At 41.5% G+C, this 22,385-nt stretch overlaps 3 gene segments (V, D, J or C); all 3 read left to right on the top strand.

Moving 5' to 3' along the window:
• Positions 1-535: 535 nt before the first annotated feature.
• Positions 536-17,784, top strand: LOC113129650 (Ig kappa chain V-VI region NQ2-6.1-like; the record flags this gene model as incomplete). The annotated part of the segment is given in 4 exon segments: positions 536-833; positions 958-1,049; positions 3,852-3,855; positions 17,615-17,784. Coding segments are annotated over 4 exon segments (384 nt in total), but the record flags the coding sequence as incomplete, so codon positions are not given.
• Positions 5,435-6,266, top strand: LOC113129644 (T cell receptor alpha variable 3-like). The segment is given in 2 exon segments: positions 5,435-5,558; positions 5,834-6,266. Coding segments are annotated over 2 exon segments (411 nt in total).
• A 3,248-nt stretch (positions 17,785-21,032) lies between the features above and the next one.
• Positions 21,033-21,633, top strand: LOC113129633 (T cell receptor alpha variable 38-2/delta variable 8-like). The segment is given in 2 exon segments: positions 21,033-21,172; positions 21,263-21,633. Coding segments are annotated over 2 exon segments (474 nt in total).
• Positions 21,634-22,385: the final 752 nt, after the last annotated feature.

The raw sequence follows: 22,385 nt of genomic DNA, 5'->3' as shown, positions 1-22,385 counted from the left end.
AAGGCTAGACTTAAAACCTTCCTTTTTGACAAAGCTTATAGTTGGTTCTGGTAACCCTGAACCATCCCTTAGTTATTCTGCTATAGGCGTGATGCAGCCTGGTTCTGCTCGAGGTTTTTTCTTACGTTAAAGGGAGTTTTTCCTCTCCACTATTGCCAAATGCTGCTCACAAGGTATTTGTTGGGTTTTTGTAAAGTGCCTTGAGATGATTTTATTGTGATTTGGCAAAAATTGAATTGAGTTATTTGCCATTTTAAAATTATTACTTAATAGGATCTTTTTAAAGCCCTGATGAGAAACAGTATTTGGTTTCACATTGTGAAGTGACGATGAAGGAGATCTCAAATCTTGACTCTTGAACAACAAAGCAGAAGCAAAGTGTTTTTGCTGCATCACTGTGTTACCAATGTTTTACTGTAAACTCTGATTCATAATTAGGCTATAATGACTGACACTTTACTTCTTTATGTTTATGTCATGTTCATGTTTCATACTGACAACAGTCAGAATTTCTGTGCACTGTGCAGCAGTCTGGGTGATCTGTTTTCTCAGGAAGTTGTTTCTCTCCAGATTCATTCAGGTGATTTTCCTGCAGATTCCTGCTTCAGTCTGAGCTTCTTGGATGATGAGGCTGCAGCATCACTGTCATTTCTAAAGCTTCCATCAGCCTGAATGGAAACAGAGCACAGCAAGAGGAGGAGCTACACAACTGAATATGAAAGGCTTCATTTTGGAACTGAAGAGCTGCTGTCTTCTCTCTGTTGCTCATTCAGTCCAAGTGAAAATGATGCTGCTGCTTTTCATTGGGATGCTGATGGTCTCCTTTCATACTGGTAAGTCAACTCTAACTGGAGAAAGTGGTGAAGATACAGAAACATTCCTGAACAGTTTTCTAACAGTGTGTTCAGCTTCAAGAAATCTAAGTTTCATGATGAAACATGTTTTTGTTCTTCTCAGGATCCTCTGAGGATTTACTGACACCTTTTAAAGAGGAAATGACGACTTTGGAAGGAGACACTGTGACTCTCTCCTGCAACTATTCAGGCTCTGTATACTCTGTATACTGGTATCACCAGAAGTCCAGTTCATCTCCACCGCTGCTGATCGCAGAATATTCAGAGACCACAGGGAGAAGGTCTATGAGACATGACGAGAAAACAAAGGAGTTTCATCTGCAGATCTCCTCTGCTGCAGTGTCTGACTCTGCTGTGTACTACTGTGCTCTGCAGCCCACAGTGACAGGAAACACCAAAACTCTGTACAAAAACCTTTGGAGCAAAGACAACACAATACTCCACAACATCCACCAGAGGGAGACACACACTGTTAAACTTCAGTGGTTTGTTGCAGGAAGTCAAAGCCCAATCAGCTTGATGCTGAGGAGAAGAGCTGTGCAGCAGACACTGTTTAGTTGTTTCATTCTACTGCAGTGGAAGAACACTGTTCATCTGCTGTCTGACTTCAACAACTCCAAAGACATGTTGCTTTACTTCTTTCTCTTTTTATCTCACTTTATAGGTGAGTTTGACCACAAACAGGCGTCTCATTCAACCTCGCAATGAATTTGTCTTTGGCAGGAAGTCCTGGTCAACAGTTTGTGTCCACAGAGTAACACTGTACACTGACATTTTCCATTGTCTTCTCCTCTCAGCCTCATGGACAATGTTCGTCTAATGGCTTCATTTTCTCTACTTTTTCCAGGACTAACAGCTGGAGACACAATCTCTCCTGTAGAAGATGAAGTCACTGGAAGAGAAGGAGAATCTGTCAAACTCACATGTCGCTATCAAACAGATGCAACTGTTATTTATCTCCACTGGTACAAACATCATCCAGACCTGGAAGATCCTCAGTTTATACTGTTGAAAGGCGCAAAATCAAGGAGTGATAGACAATATATTCCTGATAATCGATATGAATCCCAATCATCAGATACATCAACTGAACTGACCTTAAAGAGTCTAACCCTGGCAGACACAGCTCTCTACTACTGTGCTCTAGAAACACAGTGATACAAAGTGTAGAAGAGTCTGTACAAAAACCTGAACACAGATATCTGACTACTCTTCAAAGAGGAGGGAAGTGGGATTCAAACCACAGCTTCATATCAGATTTATTCTGCTCATTCTTGTTTGATCAGAGTCCCTGTGGTTACAGCTGCTAATGAAACACTGGGGGAGGATTCACATCAGCAGCAAATCCACATCAATGACAAACCAACTGTTGATGCTTCAGACACAAGAAACCATGAAAACAAATAAACAGACTCTGACTTACTCAGTTAATCCTCTTCATACACTGTGGGTCATTAGGCCACAATGAGCTCCTTCCATTGTTCACCATCCTTGGAAACATGGAGAACTACAGCCCAAATTCACACTAAAGTATTAACTAATAACACACTGACATCACTAGTTTATATGTTCAGACATCAAAATACACAGAAAAACTCAAAACAACAAAAGATTCAAACTTTCACAGCTGAAGATTTTTACCAAGTTTCAACATTTTTGATTGAAGCTTCAACAACAAATCCACCATCTCTGATTTGACCAAACATGATATTTACATTGAAGAGAAAAAATCCTGAAGAGAATTTACAAAGTCCCATTTGTCAAATGTTCCTTCTCAGTTTGCTTGTACTATTTGTGATAAAAGATATTAAAAAGGTCGTAGCAGGTTCCCAACAATTAGCAGCTTTATATGTCAGGGACCAATGGGAATGTGCAGCAGCTGTAAAACAGGAAACGGGTCAGCTGAAATGTCCAATGACGATCACATACAAGACAAGTTGGACACTGAAAGGAGACTGGTCCAAACTGTGTTCAGAGTAAAGTTGTCAGCAGGGGAATAACACAGGGCTGTGAATGAGCCCTGTCACTGTGATCAGGCTCCTCCTTCTAATCCACCAACTTAGTGTTGATGAAGACTAAACAGAGAGATCACAGCCTTCTTCATACTGGCTGGAGCTCCCAGTTCCTCAACACTGCACATATGACGCCTCTGTTCATCTCAGTGTTGCTGGCTGCTATGTGCCTTGGTATGAACACAACTCTGTTTCTCTGATATCATTCCAGCATTGACATGACTCTTTAACAGCACACTGACACTGTTTGTTGGTGTTTTACAGAATGCAGAGCACAAAAAGACAACGTGCTGCAGCCAGAAGGAGATGAGACTGCTACTGAAGGAGAGGCAGTAACACTTGGCTGTCTGTATAACAGCAGCAGTTCAACAAATGATTATATCTACTGGTACAAACAGGATGGAAACAACAGCCCCACGTTCATCCTGAGCAGATTTAAGATTGGCACAGGGGAAACAAAGGACCTGTTTAAAGAGAGATTTTCATCCACACTGGATTCCACCTCCAGATCAGTTCCTCTGAAGTTCCAGAAGCTTCAGCTGTCTGACTCTGCTGTGTACTACTGTGCTCTGCAGCCCACAGTGACAGGAAACACCAAAACTCTGTACAAAAACCTGTGGAGCAAAGACAACACAATACTCCACAACATCCACCAGAGGGAGACACAGACTTCATCAGCTGTCTCATCAACATTAGAGATCAGCCCCACTTTTGTTGTATTGTCTGAAAATTTGATGATTGTGTTTGCAGCGTGAACAGGTGTTCAGTTGTACAGGGAGCAGGGGAGGGGGCTCAGCACACATCCATGTGGTTCTCCGGTGCTGAGGGTCAGGGGTGGGGATGTGTTGGGAGTCAGTCTCACTATTTGTGGGTGAGTGCTAAGTAAGTCTTTAATCCACAGTGCCAGTCTGCTTGGGACAGTGGTGTTAAAAGCTGAGCTGGAGTCAAGGAAAAGCATCCTCACATACACCCCCTTCTGCTCCAGGTGGGTCACTGTAAAGGGCAGTGTTTATGGCAGCCTCTGTGAATCTATTGGCCCTGCATGCATACTGATGTTGGTCTAAGGTTGAGGAAAGAGTAGATGTTATATGACCCAGGACTAGACTTTCAAAGCTCTTGGCTATGATGTGTGTGAGTGCGACTGGTCTGTAGTCATTCAGACAGCTGATGTTTGTCTACTTGGGCACTGGGATGAAAGTGGTGGTTTTCAAACATGAAGGTACAGTAGCATGTGCCAAGAAGAGGTTAAAGATATTGGTGAAAACCACTAGGAGCTGATGGACAAATGCACAGTCCATCTCTGCAGCTCTTCTCATGCTAAACAACTGCTCTGATGATTTTCAGTCAGGTTTTAGGCCCCATCACAGCACTGAAACTGCCCTCATCAAGGTGACAAATGACATTCGTCTGAACACCGACGCTGGCAGTGTCTCTGTCTTAGTACTGCTGGATCTAAGTGCTGCTTTTGACACAGTGGACCATGTGATCCTGTTACAAAGGTTAGAGGACTGGATAGGCATCTCTGGTACTGCCCTTAAATAGTTTAAATCCTATCTTGAAGACAGGAAGTATTTCATTGAAATTGGTACCTGTGTCTCAGACCAAATGTCGTTGACATGTGGGGACCCCAAGGGTCCATCTTGGGACCCCTTTTGTTCAATCTTTACATGTTTCCTTTAGGCCAGTTAATACGCAGCAATAATGTGTCCTACCATAACTATGCAGATGACACTCAGATTTACATTTCACTCACAGCTGGTGAATATGGACCAGTCGATTCACTGTCACTGTATTGAACAGATCACTGTGTGGATGCAAAACAGCTCTCTCCAAATAAACAGTGACAAGACTGAAATAATCATCTTTGAACCTCAGAAACAAAGAAAGTGTCAGCAGTCACCTCCAGTCTCTTTCTCTAAAATTTAAAAATCAAGTCAGAAATCTAAGGGTAATCAGGGACTCAGACTTGAATTTTAACAGCCTTAGCCTGAAATAAGGGGGTTTGGAACCTCCAGCTGTAGTCTACTCGATCCTAGATGTAAGAGTCTGGGACTCAGGATCGTCTCCGCAGATAGTCTGTGTTGAGGTACTTTTAGTCCATCAGGGATGGGACAAACTGAAAGTAGGGGACCCACAAATATGGGTCAGCGTGGTCCGATAGTCAATATCATGAGGAGCAAATATGGTGACAAAGCGGTGGCATGCCTTTTATTTTTATTCTTGCTTATGTATTTTTAACCTCTTTTATTTCTGTAAAGCAATTTGAATTACTCTGTGTATGAATTGTGCTGTATAAATAAACTTGCCTTGCCTCTTATCAGAGCCCTCACATCTACATCACTGTGGTGGGTTGAGCAGACGCTAGCTCCATAGCCTTGTCCGTGACCTGTGGATGTAATCAGGTCATGGAGAGGATTCTTTGAGGATGTTCATAAATATGCCAAAAGAAACAAAAAGAAAAGCCAGCAGAAAAATAAAGGTTTATCTGTTCAGAGTGATTTTAGTGTCGATAACGTTCAGTGATATCAGAGGACGAACAGGTTGAGGGAGGAGCAAATCTGTCAAAGAGCAGAACTAGTCCCACTGTGAGATTCATTCAATATCTAAAGCAAACACAACACAGATACTGTCTGTAAGATGCTCTCACTGCAACGCTGTGGAATATTTTCTCTTGTTCTGATCATACTAAAAGGTAAGTTAAAGCAGGAATCAGACATGAGACCCAAACCTGAGCTTTACCGCTATGGGTCACTTTCAGTTTGTCAGTCTGTACAAACTCTACTGTACACACTGACTTCAGTTCCTGCTTTGGTCTGTTTGTACGTCTGTTATTGTGTTTGTTCATTTTTGTTGTTCAAATTGTTAAAATCTGAACTAAAATATAGAAAAATCAGGAATCATGAAAACCACTGGAACAGACTATCAGAGTTTAATATCATCTTTAACAACATTCATCTCTTCCTTCAGGTGTCGGCTGTGAAGATCTGAGTCCAGTCAGCAATGAAGAGTTCAGATTAGAAGACAGCACTGTCACTCTGTCCTACAAATACTCCAAAACTGTAACAGCTAGTGATAATTTCTTCTGGTATCGCCAATATCCAGGAAAACCACCAGAGTTCCTTTTGTACATCTCAGGGTTGAACATTTCAAAGTCTTCAGATTCTCTGAAATCAGACAAAAGGTTCTCGACTAAACTGTCTGGAGAAAAACATCTGGATCTGCAGATCTCCTCTGCTGCAGTGACAGACTCTGCTCTGTACTACTGTGCTGTGAGGCCCACAGTGACAGCAAACCCACAGTCTCTGTACAAAAACACAAGCTGACACACTGACAAGCTGCTGGAAGCCTTTTTTCCACACTGTTGAAGTCAACGGTTTACCTCCACTAGAGGGCCACATCATCAAGTAGGCGGTGCACTACTTCCGCCCTGTGTTCAACCGTTGTGTCAATAAGAACAATTCTCAGACTGAATGTTGAACATCAGCTAGTTTCTCCTGTTCATTTCAACCTGCTTGGACAGATGGAACATTGGCTGTGGATTATTCTTGCTGCTCTTTGCTTTGGTAAGATAGAAAGTACAACATGTTTTATCCTCAAACATTTGAACACATCACTGAGCTGACATCAGCCCTTTTTATGGTTCACACTGATAATGATCCCTGAAAATCAGATTCATTCTACATGTCTATGTATCTGTCTCTTTGCCAGGTAACTCTTCAACCCTGCTGATTGTTCTGCTTTCATCAATCATCTTCATTGATCCATCTCTTCCTCTGCATGTTCTGTTCTTCCCCAGAGTGTAAAGGAGAAGACAGAGTGATCCAGCCAACAGGAGATGTCATTGCTGCTGAAGGACACACAGCCACACTGCGTTGTACTTTTGAGACAACAAGAGCAAGTCCCACTTTGTTCTGGTATAAACAAGAAGAAAACGATTTCCCAAAGTACATGATGAAATCTTTCTCCACATCAGTAGAAAAAGCTCCAGACTTTCAGAAAGACAGATTTAGTGCTGAAATCAACAAGACATCAGTTCCTCTGAAGATCCAGAAGCTTCAGCTGTCTGACTCTGCTGTGTACTACTGTGCTCTGCAGCCCACAGTGACAGGAAACACCAAAACACTGTACAAAAACCTTTGGAGCAAAGACAACACAATACTCCACAACATCCACCAGAGGGAGACACACACTGTTAAACTTCAGTGGTTTGTTGCAGGAAGTCAAAGCCCAATCAGCTTGATGCTGAGGAGAAGAGCTGTGCAGCAGACACTGTTTAGTTGTTTCATTCTACTGCAGTGGAAGAACACTGTTCATCTGCTGTCTGACTTCAACAACTCCAAAGACATGTTGCTTTACTTCTTTCTCTTTTTATCTCACTTTATAGGTGAGTTTGACCACAAACAGGCGTCTCATTCAACCTCGCAATGAATTTGTCTTTGGCAGGAAGTCCTGGTCAACAGTTTGTGTCCACAGAGTAACACTGTACACTGACATTTTCCACTGTCTTCTCCTCTCAGCCTCGTGGACAATGTTCGTCTAATGGCTTCATTTTCTCTACTTTTTCCAGGACTAACAGCTGGAGACACAATCTCTCCTGTAGAAGATGAAGTCACTGGAAGAGAAGGAGAATCTGTCAAACTCACATGTCGTTATCAAACAACTGCAACTGGTGTTTATCTTTACTGGTACAAACATCATTCAGACCTGGAAGCTCCTCAGTTTATACTCATGAAAGGAGCAAAATCATGGAGTGATAGTCAATATATTCCTGATAATCGATATGAATCCCAAACATCAGATACATCAACTGAACTGACCATAAAGAGTCTAACCCTGGCAGACACAGCTCTCTACTACTGTGCTCTAGAAACACAGTGATACAAAGTGTAGAAGAGTCTGTACAAAAACCTGAACACTGATATCTGACTACTCTTCAAAGAGGAGGGAAGTGGGATTCAAACCACAGCTTCATATCAGATTTATTCTGCTCATTCCTGTTTGATCAGAGTCCCTGTGGTTACAGCTGCTAATGAAACACTGGGGGAGGATTCACATCAGCAGCAAATCCACATCAATGACAAAGAAACTAACTGATTGATGCAGATTTCACCACTGAATTAGTTTTGTCAATTTAAGGTCCAATTCAGTCCTGGCTCCTCCTGAACACATGAACACACACAGCCTGATGACCTGAGTCATATTTTATCCAGGACAGAGAGCGTTGTGAGGAGGATCACAGCAGCTGTCATGGCTCATTCAGCAGTAACTGAGTTAATGTTAGCATTGGGCTAATATATATCCAACTGCTATTTTGGCTGATGTTACAAATTTCAGAAAAATAACAACCCACCCACCCTCCACACCAACCAAACAAAATAAAACCAGTGTCCAGCAGAACTACGGCCACCATGGCGTCACTTCTTTGCTCCCTCTGCTTTCTCAAGTCTCCATTGTTGAAAAACCACAAGATTAATTCTGGTTTTAGTTTTTGCAATCTGCAATTTTTATTTTTTTTTTAACAGTTTACTCAAACACAGTCTTTAGTTTGTGAACGAAAGCTGCTCTGGGAACTTTCTCTACAATTGCTCATTAGCTGTAGCTATAAACACAGGTCTACCCACAATGCCTTGTGGGAGACTTGGTTATTGACTTTAGTGCAAGGGCAGAGTGTGTGCAAGTAGGAATTAATTTGACAGGTAGGTCAGCCATCCAATGGTTTTGATCAGGTTGAGTAAAATGATTGGTCAGTCTTTGTTGAGCCTTGCTGCTGCCACAGATTGTAGATTTTTTCAGCCCATTTAACTTATTGTCATCAGGATGAAAAGAGAAATTTCAGAAACAAAAAATAATTCAGATAGGGGGCTACATGTGGTGTGGTGGTTAGTGTGCCCGATCATGAACACAGTCATTCTGGTTCAACTCTGGGACTAGGTGTCCTTTGTGTTGCCTGTCTTGCCTTAGTCTCGGTTCCTATATTTCCTGTCATCTCTCCACTGACCCATATACAGTGGGTACGGAAAGTATTCAGACCCCATTAAATTTTTCAGTCTTTGTGTCATTGCAGCCATTTGCCAAAATCAAAAAAGTTCATTTTATTTCTCATTAATGTACACTCAGCACCCCATCTTGACAGAAAAAAACAGAAATGTAGAAATTTTTGCTAATTTATTAAAAAAGAAAAACTGAAATATCACATGGTCATAAGTATTCAGACCCTGTGCTCAGTATTGAGTAGAAGCACCCTTTTGAGCTAGTACAGCCATGAGTCTTCTTGGGAATGATGCAACAAGTTTTTCACACCTGGATTTGGGGATCCTCTGCCATTCTTCCTTGCAGATCCTCTCCAGTTCTGTCAGGTTGGATGGTGAACGTTGGTGGACAGCCATTTCCAGGTCTCTCCAGAGATGCTCAATTGGGTTTTAGGTCAGGGCTCTGGCTGGGCCAGTCAAGAACGGTCACAGAGTTGTTCCGAAGCCACTCCTTTGCTATTTTAGCTGTGTGCTTAGGGTCATTGTCCTGTTGAAAGGTGAACCTTCGGCCCAGTCTGAGGTCTTGAGCACTCTGGAAGAGGTTTTCTTCCAGGCTATCTCTGTACTTGGCCACATTCATCTTTCCTTCAGTTGCAACCAGTCGTCCTGTCCCTGCAGCTGAAAAACACCCCCACAACATGATGCTCCCACCACCATGTTTCACTGTAGGGATTGTATTGGGCAGGTGATGAGCAGTGCCTGGTTTTCTCCACACATACCACTTAGAATTAACACCAAAAAGTTCAATCTTGGTCTCATCAGACCAGAGAATCTTATTTCTCATAGTCTTGGAGTCCTTCATGTGTTTTTTGGCAAACTCTATGCGGGCTTTCATGTGTCTTGCACTGAGGAGAGGCTTCCGTCGGGCCACTCTGCCGTAAAGCCCCAACTGGTGGAGGGCTGCAGTGATAGTTGATTTTGTGGAACTTTCTCCCATCTCCCTACTGCATCTCTGGAGCTCAGCCACAGTGATCTTTGGGTTCTTCTTTACCTCTCTCACCAAGGCTCTTCTCCCACGATTGCTCAGTTTGGCTGGACGGCCAGCTCTAGGAAGAGTTCTGGTCGTCCCAAACTTTTTCCATTTGAGGATTATGGAGGCCACTGTGCTCTTAGGAACCTTGAGTGCTGCAGAAATTCTTTTGTAACCTTGGCCAGATCTGTGCCTTGCCACAGTTCTGTCTCTGAGCTCCTTGGGCAGTTCCTTCGACCTCATGATTCTCATTTGCTCTGACATGCACTGTGAGCTGTAAGGTCTTATATAGACAGGTGTGTGCCTTTCCTAATTAAGTCCAATCAGTTTAATTAAACACAGCTGGACTCCAATGAAGGAGCAGAACCATCTCAAGGAGGATCAGAAGAAATGGACAGCATGTGAGTTAAATATGAGTGTCACTGCAAAGGGTCTGAATACTTATGACCATGTGATATTTCAGTTTTTCTTTTTTAATAAATTTGCAAAAATTTTTTCAAAGTTTTTTTCTGTCAAGATGGGGTGCTGAGTGTAGATTAATGAGAAATAAAATGAACTTTTTTGTTTTTGGCAAATGGCTGCAATGACACAAAGAGTGAAAAATTTAAAGAGGTCTGAATACTTTACATACCCACTGTAATAAAGGCAAAAATGCTCAAAAAAAAAATTAAAAAAAAATTCTGATAGAAATCACCTACCTGACCTTGAAATTTTGGACCCTAAATCCCTGGTGTGTACAGGCTCTTTTATGTTTACTTTAGTTTAGTTTATTTATTTGTAAAGCATATTTAAAAACAACAGGAGTTGCAACCAAAGTGCTGTACAAGTATAAAACAAAGTAAAAACATACCCAAACAAGACAGACAAAGGGACAAATAAAATTTACACCCTGATACAGACTTAAAACAGACAGAATAAAAATAGGTTTTCAAAGAGGATTTAAACAAAGAAATAGAAGAGGAAGATCTTATGTGGAGGGGAAGACTGTTCCAGATCCTAGGAGCTGCCACAGCAGAAGCAAGGTCACCTTTAGTTTTAAAATGTGAACGAGGGACTGAGAGAAGAAATTAACTAGACGACCAAAGAGATCTAGAGGTGGAATATGGAATGAGGTGATTACAAATATACTGGGGAGCACAACCATGTAAAGCTTTAAAAACAAAGAGCAAAATCTTAACATTAACTCGGAACTTGACCGTGAGCCAGTGTAGAGACGCGAGTACTGACGTAACGTGCTTCCGTTTTCTGGTGCCAGTCAATAATCTGGCTGCCGCAGTTTGTACCAATTCCAATCAGTCCAGAGATGATTTAGGCAAACTCAGATAAAGTGAGTTGCAGTAACTCAACCTTGAAGTTATAAACACATGAATTACAGTTTGAAGGTCCTTCATGGAAAGAATTGTCTTGATTCTTGCAATGGATCATAATTGAAAGAAACTGCTTTTCACAACAGCACTAATCTGCTTATCAAAAGACAACGCAGGATCAAAGACAACGCCATGGTTTCTAACACGGTCGCGTACATTTGATGACAGGGGGCCAAGCTGCTTGACAGTGCCAGATGACACAACTCTTGGACCAAAAACCATTATTTCAGTTTTATCATTATTTAACTGTAAAAAATTGAAGTCCATCCAGCATTTAATGTCCTGAAAACATGCAAATAAATTAGATATAGAACACTTGTTTTTAACAGGAAAATAGAGTTGAGTGTTGTCGGCATAAAGATGATATGATAAATTATGTTTCTGAAAAATATAATCGAGTGGAAGCATATATGGGGAGAAAGGGAGAGGACCCAGAATAGAGCCCTGGGGAACACCATAGGAAGGCCTGAGATGGGAAACAATTCCGAAACAAAACCATGCAATGTTATGCAAAGCACCAGAGCTCCTCATCTCACACTCTGCTTCAGGACAAGTGGGAAATAATCCAGTTCCTGGACTGAAGGTCAAAGTTGAGCAAAAGCAAATCAGCATGAACATCTCCTCTGCTGCAGTGTCTGACTCTGCTGTGTACTACTGTGCTGTGAGGCCCAAAGTGACAGGAAACACCAAAACTCTGTATGAAAACCTTTGGAGCAAAGACAACACAATACTCCACAACATCCACCAGAGGGAGACACACACTGTTAAACTTCAGTGGTTTGTTGCAGGAAGTCAAAGCCCAATCAGCTTGATGCTGAGGAGAAGAGCTGTGCAGCAGACACTGTTTAGTTGTTTCATTCTACTGCAGTGGAAGAACACTGTTCATCTGCTGTCTGACTTCAACAACTCCAAAGACATGTTGCTTTACTTCTTTCTCTTTTTATCTCACTTTATAGGTGAGTTTGACCACAAACAGGCGTCTCATTCAACCTGTTGATGTAACAACATGTTTGGTCTGATTTTGTCAAGAACTTTTTAATGATCACATGTGAAAGAGTCAAGAACCTGGGTTCAGGTTCCTGATGTTAGAACCTCTTTCAGATTAACTGACATGAAAATCGCTCATTTTGCAGCCATGGGTTCTATGAACAGCATCAAACCAGAAAGAACAGAAGAAGCTGTTGCAGAGGGAAGAAACTTAAACCTGACCTGTACATATGAGGGAGCTATCTACAGCATCCAGTGGTACCGACAATACCAGAGATCCAGACCAGAGTTCCTGCTCTACATCACTGAGCAAGGACAGATTCATCCAGTTCGTTCAGATTTCTCCGCTCACATTAACTCAAAAGAGAAACAAGTGGATCTGGAGATCAAGTCTGCTGCAGTGTCTGACTCTGCTGTGTACTACTGTGCTCTGCAGCCCACAGTGACAGGAAACACCAAAACTCTGTACAAAAACCTTTGGAGCAAAGACAACACAATACTCCACAACATCCACCAGAGGGAGACACACACTGTTAAACTTCAGTGGTTTGTCATCACAGTCTGGATTCTTTGTTCTGATGATTTAGTCAAAGAATGAATCAACATAATAATGATCCCTAATCACTTTCATTGACACATCACTTACTAACATGTTTATCTGTTATTGTCCCAATGCCATAATTAATGATTTGACTGATATCTAATAAATTAATCTCCAAAAAGATTTTCCAGAGTGGAATAAAATCATGACATTAGGGCGGCTATTGCTGAGGAGGTAGAGCAGATTGACCCTGAACCAGAAGGTTGGTAGGTTGATCTTTGGCTTCACTGGTCCACAGGTCGAAGTATCTTTGGGCAAAACCCTGAACCCCAAGTTGCCCCTGGTGAATGTTCCATTGGGGTCTGAGTCATGAGCAAATAGGTGAATGGGCAAATAGTGGTAAAGCACTTTGAGTGTAGTTGAGTCTATAAAAGTGCGATATAAGACCATTTACATTTCAGTTTGACCTTTTACCCTAAAAAACACCAGGACACACTAAGTATTTAAATGTTTTCAGTGTTGACTGTTGAAAACCAGCATGTGTCCTAATACAGATGACAAAGACGTAGAAGGAGGCAATGGATCCAAACGCAGGAGACGACTGATTCATCACCTGAACTTTGACAAGACCAAAATAACCAAAAACACAGGAGCCAAGAACAAAGAGCACTGAGCAGATCCACAGGAGATCAGACAATCAGTCAACCCTGGTGAGTGACCTAACTACAAGCTGGATGATTGTCTGAACAGGAAACAGGTGAGAATGGACAGAGCCAACACAAAGGCAGGATATGGAACAGAACAATTAAACACAGGTGAACTTAACTAATTACATTTACATAGAAATTTATTATTAAACTTTCATCCTCAGAACAGTTATAACTCATTTGAGAGCCTCACTCTGAGCCTCTCACATCCAAACTGGAAAACACAAAAACCAGTTCTACTTGTCATTGTGTACCGTCCACCTGTCCCTTACTCAGAGTTTTTAACTGAATTCCCAGACTTCCTGTCTGATTTAGTGCTTAGTTCAGATAAAGTCATTATAGTGGGAGATTTTAACATTCATGTAGATGTTGAAAATAACAGCCTCAGCATTGCATTTAATTCTATATTAGATTCAATTGGTTTCATTCAAAATGTTAATAAACCCACCCACTGTTTCAATCACACCCTTGATCTTGTTCTGACCTATGGCATCGAAATTGAACATCTAATAGTTTTTCCCCCAAATCCTGTTTTGTCAGATCATTCTTTAATAACTTTTGAATTTAAAATGATGGATCATGCAGCGTTTGGAAGAAAATTCCACTACAGCAGATGTTTATCCGACAACGCTGTTAATAAATGTAAGAAAATGATTCCATCTTTATTTACATCTATGCCAAGTATAAACATAGTGGAGGGCAGCTGCTTCAATCCCACTCCCTACCAAATTGATCATATTGTTGACAGTGCTGTAACCTCACTGCGTGAAACGCTTGATTCTGTGGCCCCTCTGAAAAAGAAGTTAGTGAATCAGAGGAGACTAGCCCCATGGTGTAATTTACATATTTGTACCTTAAAGCAGGCATCACGAAGGCTGGAAAGGAAGTGGCGTTCCACAAATTTACAGGAATTTTTCTAGCCTGGAAAAACAGTCTACTAACATATAAAAAAGCTCTCCGTAAAGCCAGAACTGCATACTATTCATCACTAATAGAGGAAAATAAGAACAATCCCAGGTTTCTTTTCAGCACTGTAGCCAGGCTGACAAAAAGTCACAGCTCCGTTGAGCCCAGTGTTCCCTTAGCTCTCAGCAGTGATGAATTTATGAGTTTCTTTACAAATAAAATCACAACTATTAGAGATAAAATTCAGCAGATGCTTCCTATACCTGCAATAAATGAATCTTATACTACAGTAGCTCTTGAATCATCTGTAGAACCTCAGTTATGTTTAGACTGCTTCTCTCCTATAGATCTCTCTGAATTTACATCAGTAGTTGCTTCATCGAAATCATCAACGTGTCTCTTGGACCCCATCCCGACTAGACTGCTTAAAGGCACCCTGCCATTAATGAACTCATCTTTATTAGACTTAGTAAATTTATCTCTAGTATCAGGCTACGTACCACAGGCCTTTAAGACTGCAGTAATCAAACCTTTACTCAAAAAGCCTAGTCTTGATCCAGGAGTCTTGGCTAATTATAGACCGATATCCAACCTACCATTTATTTCTAAAATCCTAGAAAAAGCTGTTGCTAAGCAGCTATCAGTCCACTTACACAGGAATGAACTATTTGAAGATTTTCAATCAGGATTTAGAGCACATCATAGTACAGAAACAGCACTGTTAAAAGTCACCAACGATCTTCTCTTAGCCTCAGATAATGGACTTGTTTCTATACTTGTCCTCCTAGACCAGGGGTGTCAAACTCATTTTCACCGAGGGCCACATCAGCATAATGGCTGTCCTCAAAGGGCCAGATGTAACTTATAAATGTAACTAAATGTAACCGAATGTAATGTAAAATAAATGTAACTACTCCTTAATGTTAAATAACTCAATGTATTACTTATTCAAGTTACAAGCATAACAGTTGCAGAGAAAAAATATGTTTTCTCGTTCCTCTGTTATAAATCCTTCTAATTTGGTAATGAAGTAGTGGTTATGAGGTTATGAAACCCAGATAACCCCATCAATCAAGGATCAAACTATCCAAGTGAATAAAGAAAAATAAAATTAAACACAAGTTATGACATTAACTATGTTCAAACGTTCAACAGCTCCTCAGTGACAGAGAGATCCGACTTTCAATTCTTGGACAAGTTGTTGCTGTTCTTGAAGGCTGGCTTTGGCGTACTTAGCTCCGTTGTTTGGTGTCAAAATGCCGGCGTAGATTATACTCTTTGACAACCGACACCGCCTCGTAACACAAAAGACATACCGGTCTTTCTCCTTGAAGCACAAACAAGTATTCGGCTTCCCATCTTTCTTGAAACAGTCTTCTATCTCCATCAACTTTTCTCTTTCTGGACATTTTGGGGTCAGTATTTAACTCTCAATTCCACTTGTCGGCATTAACGTGGAAATACTGCCGTGTATTGGTGGGGAGCCGTTACCTCGCGGGTATCACAGTCGGCAGGCATTGTGGGAAATGTAGTTTTTCGTCAAACCATGCTGTTGACCTATTTTTTAAGACACTCAGACCTTTTATGCTCTCGCGGGCCACATTAAATGACGTGGCGGGCCACATTTGGCCCGCGGGCCTGAGTTTGACACCCCTGTCCTAGACCTTAGTGCTGCAGATAACACTCAGTTGTATCTGTCTATTAAACCTGTTAACACAAACCAGTTAACCAGACTTCAAGTGTGTCTAACTGACATAAAGGCCTGGATGACCAGTAACTTTCTACTTTTAAATTTAGAGAAAACAGAAGTCATTGTATTTGGGCCTAAAAATCTCAGAAATAACTTTTCTAAAATTATAGCTACTTTAGATGGCATAGCCCTGGCCTCCAGCACTACTGTGAAAAACCTTGGAGTTATTTTTGACCTTTATCCTTTATCCTATCCTTTAACTCACACACAAAAGAAATCTCTAGAACTGCATTCTTTCACCTGCGCTACATTGCCAAAATTAGGAACATCCTGTCTCAAAATGATGCCGAAAATCTAGTCCATGCATTTGTTACCTCAAGGCTAGATTACTGTAACTCATTACTATCTGAATGTCCCACTATCTCCATAAAAAGCCTCCAGTTAATCCAGAATGCTGCAGCCAGAGTCCTGACAGGAACTAGCAAGAGAGATCATATTTCTCCTATATTGGCTTCACTTCATTGGCTCCCTGTAAAATACAGAATAGAATTTAAAATCCTTCTCCTCACATACAAATCCCTTCATAATCAAGCTCCTTCATACCTTAAAGACCTCATAGTACCATATTATACCAATAGACCACTTTGCTCTCAGAGTGCAGGTCTCCTTGTGGTTCCCAGGGTTTCCAAAAGCAGAATGGGAGGCAGAGCCTTTAGGTATCAAGCTCCTCTCCTGTGGAACCAGCTCCCAGTCTGGGTTCAGGAGGCAGACACTCTCTGTACTTTTAAGTCTAGCCTTAAAAGTGTATTCACCACCTCACATGTATATTCCACCATTGAATGTCACTAACCTTGTGCTCTCTCTCTCCCCTAGTTTGTGCTCTCTCCCTCTCTCTCTGTACCTTCTGCAGGTGTCCCTGGTCCTGGAGCTGTATATCGCTGATGTGCAGTTACTGGCCCCACCAACCTGCAGTGTCTATTTGTTGTTTATTGTTGCTGTTCTTCTCTCTGCTCTATCCACTCACCCAAACCGATGAACGTCACATGAAAGAGGACAGGAGCAGAGCACTACAGACCGTCATGATAACGTTTGGTTAAATGACTGTTGATACACAGTCTGAGCTTCTTGGATGATGAGGCTGCAGCATCACTGTCATTTCTAAAGCTTCCCTCAGCCTGAATGGAAACAGAGCACAGCAAGGGGAGGAGCTACACAACTGAATATGAAAGGCTTCATTTTGGAACTGAAGAGCTGCTGTCTTCTCTCTGTTGTTCATCCAGTCCAAGTGAAAATGATGCTGCTGCTTTTCATTTGGATGCTGATGGTCTCCTTTCATACTGGTAAGTCAACTCTAACTGGAGAAAGTGGTGAAGATACAGAAACATTCCTGAACAGTTTTCTAACAGTGTGTTCAGCTTCAAGAAATCTAAGTTTCATGATGAAACATGTTTTTGTTCTTCTCAGGATCCTCTGAGGATTTACTGACACCTTTTAAAGAGGAAATTACGACTTTGGAAGGAGACACTGTGACTCTCTCCTGCAACTATTCAGGCTCTGTGAACTATGTATACTGGTATCACCAGAAGTCCAGTTCATCTCCACAGCTGCTAATCGCAGAATATTCAGAGACCACAGGGAGAAGGTCTATGAGACATGACGAGAAAACAAAGGAGTTTCATCTGCAGATCTCCTCTGCTGCAGTGTCTGACTGTGCTGTGTACTACTGTGCTCTGCAGCCCACAGTGACAGGAAACACCAAAACTCTGTACAAAAACCTTTGGAGCAAAGACAACACAATACTCCACAACATCCACCAGAGGGAGACACACACTGTTAAACTTCAGTGGTTTGTTGCAGGAAGTCAAAGCCCAATCAGCTTGATGCTGAGGAGAAGAGCTGTGCAGCAGACACTGTTTAGTTGTTTCATTCTACTGCAGTGGAAGAACACTGTTCATCTGCTGTCTGACTTCAACAACTCCAAAGACATGTTGCTTTACTTCTTTCTCTTTTTATCTCACTTTATAGGTGAGTTTGACCACAAACAGGCGTCTCATTCAACCTCGCAATGAATTTGTCTTTGGCAGGAAGTCCTGGTCAACAGTTTGTGTCCACAGAGTAACACTGTACACTGACATTTTCCACTGTCTTCTCCTCTCAGCCTCATGGACAATGTTCGTCTAATGGCTTCATTTTCTCTACTTTTTCCAGGACTAACAGCTGGAGACACAATCTCTCCTGTAGAAGATGAAGTCACTGGAAGAGAAGGAGAATCTGTCAAACTCACATGTCGCTATCAAACAGATGAAACTAAAATTTATCTTTACTGGTACAAACATCATTCAGACCTGGAAGCTCCTCAATTTATACTCAAGAAAGGAGCTAAAGGAAACACAGATCAATATATTCCTGATAATCGATATGAATCCCAAACATCAGATACATCAACTGAACTGACCATAAAGAGTCTAACCCTGGCAGACACAGCTCTCTACTACTGTGCTCTAGAAACACAGTGATACAAAGTGTAGAAGAGTCTGTACAAAAACCTGAACACAGATATCTGACTACTCTTCAAAGAGGAGGGAAGTGGGATTCAAACCACAGCTTCATATCAGATTTATTCTGCTCATTCCTGTTTGATCAGAGTCCCTGTGGTTACAGCTGATAATGAAACACTGGGGGAGGATTCACATCAGCAGCAAATCCACATCAATGACAAACCAACTGTTGATGCTTCAGACACAAGAAACCATGAAAACAAAAAGACTGACTTACTCAGTTAATCCTCTTCATACACTGTGGGTCATTAGGCCACAATGAGCTCCTTCCATTGTTCACCATCCTTGGAAACATGGAAGAACTACAGCCCAAATTCACACTAAAGTATTAACTAATAACACACTGACATCACTAGTTTATATGTTCAGACATCAAAATACACAGAAAAACTCAAAACAACAAAAGATTCAAACTTTCAAGGCTGAAGATTTTTACCAAGTTTCAACATTTTTGATTGAAGCGTCAACAACAAATCCACCATCTCTGATTTGACCAAACATGATATTGACATTCAAGACAATGTCTCCTCTTATTCTGTTATTCAACAGCTGCCTCAGCTCAGGGTCTGTCCCAGATGTATTCAAGCATGCTGTGGTAAGGCCTTTTCTCAAAAAATCCAATCTTGATACTGCACTTCTCTCAAACTTTAGACCAGTATCCCATTTACCTTTCTTGTCTAAAGTTTTTGAAAAAGTTGTTTTCATCCAGCTTCATTCTTTTTTGGAAAATAATCATATCTTTGAAAAATTGCACTCTGGCTTTAGAACTCGGCACAGTACTGAATCCGCTCTCGAGGGTTCAGAATGATGTCCTCCTGTCCCTGGATTCTAAGAAACCTGTGCTGCTAGTAATGCTGGACCTCACTGCAGAATTTGATACTGTGGGTCACTCCATCCTCCTGACACGTTTATCACAGCTAGTTGGCCTTCAGGGACCTGTACTACAGTGGTTCAGGTCCTATTTGATAAATAGAACCTTTTCTGTCATGATTGGCGACCTTTCCTCCTCTCCAGCTTCCCTGACCTCTGATGTGCCACAGGGCTCCATTCTGGGTCCTGTTTTACTCTCTTTGTACATGTTAACATTAGGTTTGATTATCACAAAATACGATGTCTCCTTTCATCTGCATGCAGATCTACTTGCCAGTTGTTTCTAACTCTTCTGACACACTCATATCCATTGGTAGGTGTTTGGATGACATCAAAATCTGGTTATCTCAGAACTTTCTTGGTTTGAACGAGTGCAAGACGGAATATATTCTCTTTGGAACTCCCAACATCCCAAGTTTCGAGGCTTCTGGTTTTGACTCTCTGATACTTCACGGTCAAACTCCTGGGGGTGACCTTAGACAATCACTTAAACTTCCATAAACAAATTAATTCTGTTGTCAAGGCAATCTTTTTTCAGCTATGCCTCCTGAACCACAGTGACCTAGAGAAGCAATTCACGCTTTCAGTAGGTCCCGGCTAGATTATTTCAACACTCTTTATGTTTGCATTAACCAAGCTGACATCCATCGCTTCAAACTTGTTCAGAATGCTGCGGCCCGCTTGCTGACTAACACCAAAAAGCATGATCATATCTCCCCGATCCTGTATTCCCTCCACTGGCTCCCCGTACAATTCCAAATTCTATTTAAGCTTCTGTTGTTTACTTTCAGTCCTATCAATGGCACGGCACCTTCGTACTTATGAGAGATTTGAAGTTCTCACCAACCCAGCAGAGCTTTGTGTTCTGCTGGCCAATATTTGCTCTCTTGATCGAGGTACAAACAATGGGTTTATTGTGCCAGTGGCAGGTCCCAAACTCTCGAACACTTTGACCATTGAATTATGTTCCATCAATGACCTGCCCCTGTTTAGAGCTAAACTGAAGACTCAGTTATTCAGACTGGCTTTTGATTCATAGCACAACCCTGCCATTTTTTTTTTTTTTTTTGTGTGTCGGGTGTATTTTATAGTCCTTATTATTGTATATATCCTTTATTTTTTAGATTTTTTTAATGTTGTGAAGCACTTCGGTCAACCTGAGTTGTTGTAAGGTGCTATACAAATAAAGATTGATTGATTGATTGATTGATTGAGCAGAAAAAAATCCTGAAGAGAATTTACAAAGTCCCATTTGTCAAATGTTCCTTCTCAGTTTGCTTGTACTATTTGTGATAAAAGATATTAAAGGGGTCGTAGCAGGTTCCCAACAATTAGCAGCTTTATATGTCAGGGACCAATGGGAATGGGCAGCAGCTGTAAAACAGGAAATGGGTCAGCTGAAATGTCCAATGACGATCACATACAAGACAAGTTGGACACTGAAAGGAGACTGGTCCAAACTGTGTTCAGAGTAAAGTTGTCAGCAGGGGAATAACACAGGGCTGTGAATGAGCCCTGTCACTGTGATCAGGCTACTCCTTCTAATCCACCAACTTAGTGTTGATGAAGACTAAACAGAGAGATCACAGCCTTCTTCATACTGGCTGGAGCTCCCAGTTCCTCAACACTGCACATATGACGCCTCTGTTCATCTCAGTGTTGCTGGCTGCTATGTGCCTTGGTATGAACACAGCTCTGTTTCTCTGATATCATTCCAGCATTGACATGACTCTTTAACAGCACACTGACACTGTTTGTTGGTGTTTTACAGAATGCAGAGCACAAAAAGACAACGTGCTGCAGCCAGAAGGAGATGTGACTGCTACTGAAGGAGAGGCAGTAACACTTGGCTGTCTGTATAACAGCAGTTCAACAAATGATTATATCTACTGGTACAAACAGGATGGAAACAACAGCCCCACGTTCATCCTGAATCGAGTTAAACTAGATGACGGCAACACACCAGACGAGTACAGGGAGAGATTTTCATCCACACTGAATTCCACATCCAGATCAGTTCCTCTGAAGATCCAGAAGCTTCAGCTGTCTGACTCTGCTGTGTACTACTGTGCTGTGAGGCCCACAGTGACAGCAAACCCACAGTCTCTGTACAAAAACACAAGCTGACACACTGACAAGCTGTTGGAAGCCTTTTTTCCACACTGTTGAAGTCAACGGTTTACCTCCACTAGAGGGCCACATCATCAAGTAGGCGGTGCACTACTTCTGCCCTGTGTTCAACCGTTGTGTCAATAAGAACAATTCTCAGACTGAATGTTGAACATCAGCTAGTTTCTCCTGTTCATTTCAACCTGCTTGGACAGATGGAACATTGGCTGTGGATTATTCTTGCTGCTCTTTGCTTTGGTAAGATAGAAAGTACAACATGTTTTATCCTCAAACATTTGAACACATCACTGAGCTGACATCAGCCCTTTTTATGGTTCACACTGACAATGATCCCTGAAAATCAGATTCATTCTACATGTCTATGTATCTGTCTCTTTGCCAGGTAACTCTTTAAACCTGCTGATTGTTCTGCTTTCATCAATCATCTTCATTGATCCATCTCTTCCTCTGCATGTTCTGTTCTTCCCCAGAGTGTAAAGGAGAAGACAGAGTGATCCAGCCAACAGGAGATGTCATTGCTGCTGAAGGAGACACAGCCACACTGCGTTGTACTTTTGAGACAAGAGCAAGTCCCACTTTGTTCTGGTATAAACAAGAAGAAAACGATTTCCCAAAGTACATGATGAAATCTTTCTCCACATCAGTAGAAAAAGCTCCAGACTTTCAGAAAGACAGATTTAATGCTGAAATCAACAAGACATCAGTTCCTCTGAAGATCCAGAAGATTCAGCTGTCTGACTCTGCTGTGTACTACTGTGCTCTGC

The sequence above is a fragment of the Mastacembelus armatus genome, unplaced genomic scaffold (assembly GCF_900324485.2).
Source record: "Mastacembelus armatus unplaced genomic scaffold, fMasArm1.2, whole genome shotgun sequence".
NCBI classification, from domain to species: domain Eukaryota; kingdom Metazoa; phylum Chordata; class Actinopteri; order Synbranchiformes; family Mastacembelidae; genus Mastacembelus; species Mastacembelus armatus.
Note: the sequence above shows the minus strand (reverse complement) of the source record. Positions and strands in the feature narration are given on the sequence as shown.